The sequence below is a fragment of the Salvelinus alpinus genome, chromosome 22, assembly GCF_045679555.1.
Source record: "Salvelinus alpinus chromosome 22, SLU_Salpinus.1, whole genome shotgun sequence".
In the NCBI taxonomy this organism is placed as follows: Eukaryota; Metazoa; Chordata; class Actinopteri; order Salmoniformes; family Salmonidae; genus Salvelinus; species Salvelinus alpinus.
The window spans coordinates 37,159,843-37,169,842 of record NC_092107.1 but is presented as its reverse complement, the minus strand read 5'-3'; the positions used below and the strand labels follow the sequence as shown (position 1 = coordinate 37,169,842).

Sequence of the window (10,000 nt, the reverse complement as noted above, 5' to 3'; positions counted from 1 at the left end):
CCCTGTCCAAGCACACTATCCCTGTCCATGCACACTATCCCTGTCCAAGCACACTATCCCTGTCCAAGCACACTATCCCTGTCCATGCACACTATCCCTGTCCAAGCACAGGATCCCTGTCCAAGCACACTATCCCTGTCCAAGCACACTATCCCTGTCCATGCACACTATCCCTGTCCAAGCACACTATCCCTGTCCAAGCACACTATCCCTGTCCAAGCACACTATCCCTGTCCATGCACACTATCCCTGTCCAAGCACACTATCCCTGTCCAAGCACACTATCCCTGTCCAAGCACACTATCCCTGTCCAAGCACACTATCCCTGTCCAAGCACAGGATCCCTGTCCAAGCACACTATCCCTGTCCAAGCACACTATCCCTGTCCATGCACACTATCCCTGTCCAAGCACACTATCCCTGTCCAAGCACAGGATCCCTGTCCAAGCACACTATCCCTGTCCAAGCACACTATCCCTGTCCAAGCACACTATCCCTGTCCATGCACACTATCCCTGTCCAAGCACACTATCCCTGTCCATGCACACTATCCCTGTCCAAGCACACTATCCCTGTCCAAGCACACTATCCCTGTCCATGCACACTATCCCTGTCCAAGCACACTATCCCTGTCCAAGCACACTATCCCTGTCCAAGCACAGGATCCCTGTCCAAGCACACTATCCCTGTCCAAGCACACTATCCCTGTCCAAGCACACTATCCCTGTCCAGGCACACTATCCCTGTCCAAGCACACTATCCCTGTCCAAGCACACTATCCCTGTCCAAGCACACTATCCCTGTCCAAGCACACTATCCCTGTCCAAGCACACTATCCCTGTCCAAGCACAGGATCCCTGTCCAAGCACACTATCCCTGTCCAAGCACACTATCCCTGTCCAAGCACACTATCCCTGTCCAAGCACACTATCCCTGTCCAAGCACAGGATCCCTGTCCAAGCACACTATCCCTGTCCATGCACACTATCCCTGTCCATGCACACTATCCCTGTCCAAGCACACTATCCCTGTCCAAGCACACTATCCCTGTCCAAGCACACTATCCCTGTCCATGCACACTATCCCTGTCCAAGCACACTATCCCTGTCCATGCACACTATCCCTGTCCAAGCACACTATCCCTGTCCAAGCACACTATCCCTGTCCATGCACACTATCCCTGTCCATGCACACTATCCCTGTCCAAGCACACTATCCCTGTCCAAGCACACTATCCCTGTCCAAGCACACTATCCCTGTCCAAGCACACTATCCCTGTCCAAGCACACTATCCCTGTCCATGCACACTATCCCTGTCCATGCACACTATCCCTGTCCATGCACACTATCCCTGTCCATGCACACTATCCCTGTCCAAGCACAGGATCCCTGTCCAAGCACACTATCCCTGTCCATGCACACTATCCCTGTCCATGCACACTATCCCTGTCCAAGCACACTATCCCTGTCCAAGCACACTATCCCTGTCCAAGCACAGGATCCCTGTCCAAGCACACTATCCCTGTCCATGCACACTATCCCTGTCCAAGCACACTATCCCTGTCCATGCACACTATCCCTGTCCAAGCACACTATCCCTGTCCAAGCACACTATCCCTGTCCAAGCACAGGATCCCTGTCCAAGCACACTATCCCTGTCCAAGCACACTATCCCTGTCCAAGCACACTATCCCTGTCCAGGCACACTATCCCTGTCCAAGCACACTATCCCTGTCCAAGCACACTATCCCTGTCCATGCACACTATCCCTGTCCAAGCACACTATCCCTGTCCAAGCACACTATCCCTGTCCATGCACACTATCCCTGTCCAAGCACACTATCCCTGTCCAAGCACACTATCCCTGTCCATGCACACTATCCCTGTCCATGCACACTATCCCTGTCCAAGCACACTATCCCTGTCCAAGCACACTATCCCTGTCCAAGCACACTATCCCTGTCCAAGCACACTATCCCTGTCCAAGCACACTATCCCTGTCCATGCACACTATCCCTGTCCATGCACACTATCCCTGTCCATGCACACTATCCCTGTCCAAGCACACTATCCCTGTCCAAGCACACTATCCCTGTCCATGCACACTATCCCTGTCCATGCACACTATCCCTGTCCAAGCACACTATCCCTGTCCAAGCACACTATCCCTGTCCAAGCACACTATCCCTGTCCAAGCACACTATCCCTGTCCAAGCACAGGATCCCTGTCCAAGCACACTATCCCTGTCCAAGCACACTATCCCTGTCCATGCACACTATCCCTGTCCAAGCACACTATCCCTGTCCAAGCACACTATCCCTGTCCAAGCACAGGATCCCTGTCCAAGCACACTATCCCTGTCCAAGCACACTATCCCTGTCCAAGCACACTATCCCTGTCCAAGCACAGGATCCCTAACAACACACAGACTGGATGTAATATGAGGGCTGTTGGCAGGCCTCCAGGCTGTGGTTTAATCAGCACGTCCACCTCCACTCCGTCACCACGTCTCACGTCTGCTCAGCACGACCACTCAGTTGCACCACCACCGTTACACACAGTGTGTGTGTGTGTGTGTGTGTGTGTGTGTGTGTGTGTGTGTGTGTGTGTGTGTTACTGTCTAACCCAACGGTATGATTGTTCGTAACAGGGTTCAACAGCCTGCACCTCTATAGTCTCTGTAAAAACAGCCCAAAACACACACATCTCATCATCCCTTCACCTAACTCACAGAACAGACACAATGAGCACCGGCAGACCCCCAGAAACATCAACAACTAGTCACATATGGTTACCCTGCCGTTACCCTGCCGTTACCCTGCCGTTACCCTGCCGTTCCAAAATGCAGCCCAGCAAATTGTATCACGTCAATCTGATGTCAGGTGCATGAACGGTGACCTCAGGTTAAACTACCGCTGTCATACCTGTCACGCTTCACCACTGTCACCCTGAGGACATTACATCATCCACTAGGACATATCTGTCTGTCTGTGTCCGTGTGTGTCCGTGTGTGTGTGTCCGTGTGTGTGTGTGTGTGGTGAATGGCGCAATGACACTGTCACCCCCTACCACCCTCAACAGACTAGAAAAGCATAGTAAGAGACCATCAGACAGACTGGATGTTGTGATTCAGGTATGGGCGTGAGGGTTCAGGAACTCTAGAACCATCCAGAACACTAGAACCATAGAACCATCCAGAACACTAGAACCATAGAACCATCCAGAACACTAGAAGCATCCAGAACACTAGAACCATAGAACCATCCAGAACACTAGAACCATAGAACCATCCAGAACACTAGAAGCATCCAGAACACTAGAAGCATCCATAACACTAGAAGCATCCAGAACACTAGAAGCATCCAGAACACTAGAAGCATCCAGAACACTAGAAGCATCCAGAACACTAGAAGCATCCAGAACACTAGAACCATCCAGAACACTAGAACCATCCAGAAGAGGAGAAGGATCTTTAATAAACAAGCCCCAGCCCCAGCAGGACAAACACACTGGGTGATGTAGTGTGTGAGCTCAGCAAGCCTGAGTATATTTCTAGCATACTGTAGTTACTCTCTGTCTGCAGCGTGAAGCAGAGAAGACTAAGACAATACATCCATTTCCATTGTTGCTTCATTCAGCTCCACAGATAAAAGAGGAATGATGTTGCTTCATTCTGCTCCACAGATAAAAGATGTTAGAGGGGTGGTGTTAGAGGGGTGATGTTAGAGGGGTGGTGTTAGAGGGGTGATGTTAGAGGGGTGATGTTAGAGGGGTGATGTTAGAGGGTGGTGTTAGAGGGTGGTGTTAGAGGGGTGATGTTAGAGGGTGGTGTTAGAGGGTGGTGTTAGAGGGGTGGTGTTAGAGGGGTGGTGTTAGAGGGGTGGTGTTAGAGGGGTGGTGTTAGAGGGGTGGTGTTAGAGGGGTGATGTTAGAGGGGTGGTGTTAGAGGGGTGGTGTTAGAGGGGTGGTGTTAGAGGGGTGATGTTAGAGGGGTGGTGTTAGAGGGGTGGTGTTAGAGGGGTGATGTTAGAGGGGTGATGTTAGAGGGGTGGTGTTAGAGGGGTGGTGTTAGAGGGGTGGTGTTAGAGGGGTGGTGTTAGAGGGGTGGTGTTAGAGGGGTGATGTTAGAGGGGTGGTGTTAGAGGGGTGATGTTAGAGGGGTGATGTTAGAGGGTGATGTTAGAGGGTGGTGTTAGAGGGGTGGTGTTAGAGGGGTGATGTTAGAGGGGTGGTGTTAGAGGGGTGGTGTTAGAGGGGTGGTGTTAGAGGGGTGGTGTTAGAGGGGTGGTGTTAGAGGGGTGATGTTAGAGGGGTGATGTTAGAGGGGTGATGTTAGAGGGGTGGTGTTAGAGGGGTGGTGTTAGAGGGGTGGTGTTAGAGGGTGGTGTTAGAGGGGTGATGTTAGAGGGGTGGTGTTAGAGGGGTGGTGTTAGAGGGGTGGTGTTAGAGGGGTGATGTTAGAGGGTGGTGTTAGAGGGGTGGTGTTAGAGGGGTGGTGTTAGAGGGGTGATGTTAGAGGGGTGATGTTAGAGGGGTGATGTTAGAGGGGTGATGTTAGAGGGGTGGTGTTAGAGGGGTGATGTTAGAGGGGTGATGTTAGAGGGGTGGTGTTAGAGGGGTGGTGTTAGAGGGGTGGTGTTAGAGGGGTGATGTTAGAGGGGTGGTGTTAGAGGGGTGGTGTTAGAGGGTGGTGTTAGAGGGTGGTGTTAGAGGGTGGTGTTAGAGGGGTGATGTTAGAGGGTGATGTTAGAGGGGTGGTGTTAGAGGGGTGATGTTAGAGGGTGGTGTTAGAGGGGTGGTGTTAGAGGGGTGATGTTAGAGGGTGATGTTAGAGGGGTGGTGTTAGAGGGGTGGTGTTAGAGGGGTGGTGTTAGAGGGGTGGTGTTAGAGGGGTGGTGTTAGAGGGGTGATGTTAGAGGGGTGGTGTTAGAGGGGTGGTGTTAGAGGGGTGGTGTTAGAGGGGTGGAGTTAGAGGGGTGATGTTAGAGGGGTGGTGTTAGAGGGGTGGTGTTAGAGGGGTGGTGTTAGAGGGTGATGTTAGAGGGGTGGTGTTAGAGGGTGGTGTTAGAGGGGTGGTGTTAGAGAATGGTGTTAGAGGGGTGGTGTTAGAGAGGTGGTGTTAGAGGGGTGGTGTTAGAGGGGTGGTGTTCGAGGGGTGATGTTAGAGGGGTGATGTTAGAGGGGTGGTGTTAGAGGGATGGTGTTAGAGGGGTGGTGTTAGAGGGGTGGAGTTAGAGGGGTGATGTTAGAGGGGTGATGTTAGAGGGGTGGTATTAGAGGGTGGTGTTAGAGTGGTGATATTAGAGGGGTGATGTTAGAGGGTTGGTGTTAGAGGGTGGTGTTAGAGGGGTGGTGTTAGAGGGGTGATGTTAGAGGGTTGGTGTTAGAGGGTGGTGTTAGAGGGGTGGTGTTAGAAGGTGGTGTTAGAGGGGTGGTGTTAGAGGGGTGGTGTTAGAGGGGTGATGTTAGAGGGTGGTGTTAGAGGGGTGATGTTAGAGGGGTGATGTTAGAGGGGTGGTGTTAGAGGGTGGTGTTAGAGGGGTGGTGTTAGAGGGGTGGTGTTAGAAGGTGGTGATGTTAGAGGGGTGGTGTTAGAGGGGTGGTGTTAGAGGGGTGGTGTTAGAGGGGTGATGTTAGAGGGGTGGTGTTAGAGGGGTGGTGTTAGAGGGTGGTGTTAGAGGGTGGTGTTAGAGGGTGGTGTTAGAGGGGTGATGTTAGAGGGTGATGTTAGAGGGGTGGTGTTAGAGGGGTGGTGTTAGAGGGGTGGTGTTAGAGGGGTGGTGTTAGAGGGGTGATGTTAGAGGGGTGGTGTTAGAGGGGTGGTGTTAGAGGGGTGGTGTTAGAGGGGTGGAGTTAGAGGGGTGATGTTAGAGGGGTGGTGTTAGAGGGGTGGTGTTGGAGGGGTGGTGTTGGAGGGTGATGTTAGAGGGGTGGTGTTAGAGGGTGGTGTTAGAGGGGTGGTGTTAGAGAATGGTGTTAGAGGGGTGGTGTTAGAGAGGTGGTGTTAGAGGGGTGGTGTTAGAGGGGTGGTGTTCGAGGGGTGATGTTAGAGGGGTGATGTTAGAGGGGTGGTGTTAGAGGGATGGTGTTAGAGGGGTGGTGTTAGAGGGGTGGAGTTAGAGGGGTGATGTTAGAGGGGTGATGTTAGAGGGGTGGTATTAGAGGGTGGTGTTAGAGTGGTGATATTAGAGGGGTGATGTTAGAGGGTTGGTGTTAGAGGGTGGTGTTAGAGGGGTGGTGTTAGAGGGGTGGTGTTAGAGGGTTGGTGTTAGAGGGTGGTGTTAGAGGGGTGGTGTTAGAAGGTGGTGTTAGAGGGGTGGTGTTAGAGGGGTGGTGTTAGAGGGGTGATGTTAGAGGGTGGTGTTAGAGGGGTGATGTTAGAGGGTTGGTGTTAGAGGGTGGTGTTAGAGGGGTGGTGTTAGAGGGGTGATGTTAGAGGGTTGGTGTTAGAGGGTGGTGTTAGAGGGGTGGTGTTAGAAGGTGGTGTTAGAGGGGTGGTGTTAGAGGGGTGGTGTTAGAGGGGTGATGTTAGAGGGTGGTGTTAGAGGGGTGATGTTAGAGGGGTGATGTTAGAGGGGTGGTGTTAGAGGGTGGTGTTAGAGGGGTGGTGTTAGAGGGGTGGTGTTAGAAGGTGGTGTTAGAGGGGTGGAGTTAGAAGGTGGTGTTAGAGGGGTGGTGTTAGAGGGGTGGAACTCCCCGTTCTCTGTCTTCATAAAGGAGTAGGGTGTGAGGAGTTGAACAGGAGAAGTTCCCCGTTCTCTGTCTTCATAAAGGAGTAGGGTGTGAGGAGTTGAACAGGAGAAGTTCCCCGTTCTCTGTCTTCATAAAGGAGTAGGGTGTGAGGAGTTGAACAGGAGAAGTTCCCCGTTCTCTGTCTTCATAAAGGAGTAGGGTGTGAGGAGTTGAACAGGAGAAGCTCCCCGTTCTCTGTCTTCATAAAGGAGTAGGGTGTGAGGAGTTGAACAGGAGAAGTTCCCCGTTCTCTGTCTTCATAAAGGAGTAGGGTGTGAGGAGTTGAACAGGAGAAGCTCCCCGTTCTATGTCTTCATAAAGGAGTAGGGTGTGAGGAGTTGAACAGGAGAAGTTCCCCGTTCTCTGTCTTCATAAAGGAGTAGGGTGTGAGGAGTTGAACAGGAGAAGCTCCCCGTTCTCTGTCTTCATAAAGGAGTAGGGTGTGAGGAGTTGAACAGGAGAAGCTCCCCGTTCTCTGTCTTCATAAAGGAGTAGGGTGTGAGGAGTTGAACAGGAGAAGCTCCCCGTTCTCTGTCTTCATAAAGGAGTAGGGTGTGAGGAGTTGAACAGGAGAAGTTCCCCGTTCTCTGTCTTCATAAAGGAGTAGGGTGTGAGGAGTTGAACAGGAGAAGTTCCCCGTTCTCTGTCTTCATAAAGGAGTAGGGTGTGAGGAGTTGAACAGGAGAAGCTCCCCGTTCTATGTCTTCATAAAGGAGTAGGGTGTGAGGAGTTGAACAGGAGAAGCTCCCCGTTCTCTGTCTTCATAAAGGAGTAGGGTGTGAGGAGTTGAACAGGAGAAGCTCCCCGTTCTATGTCTTCATAAAGGAGTAGGGTGTGAGGAGTTGAACAGGAGAAGTTCCCCGTTCTCTGTCTTCATAAAGGAGTAGGGTGTGAGGAGTTGAACAGGAGAAGCTCCCCGTTCTCTGTCTTCATAAAGGAGTAGGGTGTGAGGAGTTGAACAGGAGAAGCTCCCCGTTCTCTGTCTTCATAAAGGAGTAGGGTGTGAGGAGTTGAACAGGAGAAGTTCCCCGTTCTCTGTCTTCATAAAGGAGTAGGGTGTGATGAGTTGAACAGGAGAAGCTCCCCGTTCTCTGTCTTCATAAAGGAGTAGGGTGTGAGGAGTTGAACAGGAGAAGCTCCCCGTTCTCTGTCTTCATAAAGGAGTAGGGTGTGAGGAGTTGAACAGGAGAAGTTCCCCGTTCTCTGTCTTCATAAAGGAGTAGGGTGTGAGGAGTTGAACAGGAGAAGCTCCCCGTTCTCTGTCTTCATAAAGGAGTAGGGTGTGAGGAGTTGAACAGGAGAAGCTCCCCGTTCTATGTCTTCATAAAGGAGTAGGGTGTGAGGAGTTGAACAGATACTTTGTATCCAGATCCTGTCTTATTGATGAATGGCTCTGAGACAGGCAAACAAACAACAGCCCCTGTATTTCTCTACATAAACAGCACTGTGATTGGAGAGTGGATGTTACTCCCCTACACTCTCAATCTAACAGTTCCTGTAGATAAGGCGCACACACACACACACACACACACACACACACACACACACACACACACACACACACACACACACACACACACACACACACACACACACACACACACACACACACACACACACACACAGCCGTATTTTACTGTGACACTGTTGCCTTTACATGTTAATCGTCAGTAGCAGCAGCTCGGCCCTCCTCTCTAGTTGATGTATGAGTTCATAATGAGGTCTGTTCCTCCCCTCTAAAACAATCTCCCCCAAACTCTACACACACAGCGAGAAACAGTCTGCCCATAACTGTTTCCAGATATGTCTTCACCCCATCATTGGCTGTACACTTCCATGACTATTGTGTATGACTTTTCACCGGGACAAACAGATTGCAAACACTTGAGACGTAAACTCTCCCAGTAGTTCATCCCCCTCCCCTGTTATACTTCAACGGTCATTTATTATGATTGAGTGTGTGTGTGTGTATTAGTGGGAGGATGGGGGTGCGTGCAACGTGTGTGCGCGTGTGTGTGATATATGAAGCCCAGTGTATGAGTTATGGGCTCGTATAGTGTGATATACGCCCCTAAACCTCTGTTCTCCATAACTTCCCAAAGCAATGCACCCTGGGTCACACATCTCAACGTTATTAATGAAATGCAGGGAGGGGCAAAACAATCATATTAATAAAAGATGATATGTTTATCTTTCCCACTGAAAATGTATTTCCTGCCTAGTTCCCCTTAACCTACATTTGCCAGATAATTGATGTGATAGTAATGGTTCAGCTAGGATATATGGTGGATAGGACACCAGATAACACACTGCAGCAACTGACTGTGACACATCTATCTACACTTCTAACAGGTTCTCCATCTCTCTCTCTCTCTCACTCTCTGTCTTTCTTTCTCATAACTATCAGTCACTCTCTCCCTCTCTCTGTTACTCACTCTCTCTCCTCTTTCTCCCGGCTCATGCTCTCTCTGTTACTCACTCTCTCTCCTCTTTCTCCCGGCTCATGCTCTCTCTGTTACTCACTCTCTCTCCTCTTTCTCCCGGCTCATGCTCTCTCTTTTACTCCCTCTCTCTCCTCCTTCTCCCGGCTCATGCTCTCTCTGTTACTCACTCTCTCTCCTCTTTCTCCCGGCTCATGCTCTCTCTGTTACTCACTCTCTCTCCTCTTTCTCCCGGCTCATGCTCTCTCTGAGTTGTTGCAGTCGATCCTCCATGTCTTTACTCTCCTGGGCCAGCGTCACTGTCTCCATGCGCAGCTCTCGCAGGTTCCTATGGCAACACACAATCAATCAACAACAATCAATTCATCTTATCAATCACTTATCAGTTTAGAGAAGCATATACCAGTTCATCAATTACATTGATTACCTATTAGACCAGAGTAGAGCGTCACCTATCGATTCATCCATCCAAATCAATTAACTATAAGCAAATGAGAAACACCAAGGAATAGGATCTATTTACGCTACATTATGGAAAAAACAGAAAGCAACTATCAGCACAAATAGACAACGCCCATCTCCTAACGATCCAATGTCAAGAGATAAGAATCGGGAACAATGGACAAAAGGCAGAAGACAAGAAAAATGTAATAGGTTTGACATTTTTATCACATATCACACAGGACAAAACCATTGGCTTTTTTTTTGAAAGCAAGAGCATTTTGGTAGATCCTTTAACCTAAAAGAACAAGCATTGGTTTGTCCCTATCAACTCAGAGTTGAGTCGGTGTTGCTTTGGGGACGAGAGCAACAGATGAACAACTGT

The 10,000-nt window shown here is 50.3% G+C and overlaps 1 protein-coding gene across 2 annotated transcripts in view; it reads right to left on the bottom strand.

The window, feature by feature from the left end:
• The window catches only part of zbbx (zinc finger, B-box domain containing), a 124,902-nt gene that overhangs the window by 114,222 nt on the left and 680 nt on the right, over positions 1–10,000 (bottom strand). For both annotated transcript variants that reach the window (XM_071360045.1, XM_071360046.1), the window contains exon 3: positions 9,389–9,502. In XM_071360045.1, coding sequence (XP_071216146.1) covers positions 9,389–9,502 — 114 coding nt within the window. The remainder of the gene's footprint in view (positions 1–9,388; positions 9,503–10,000) is intronic.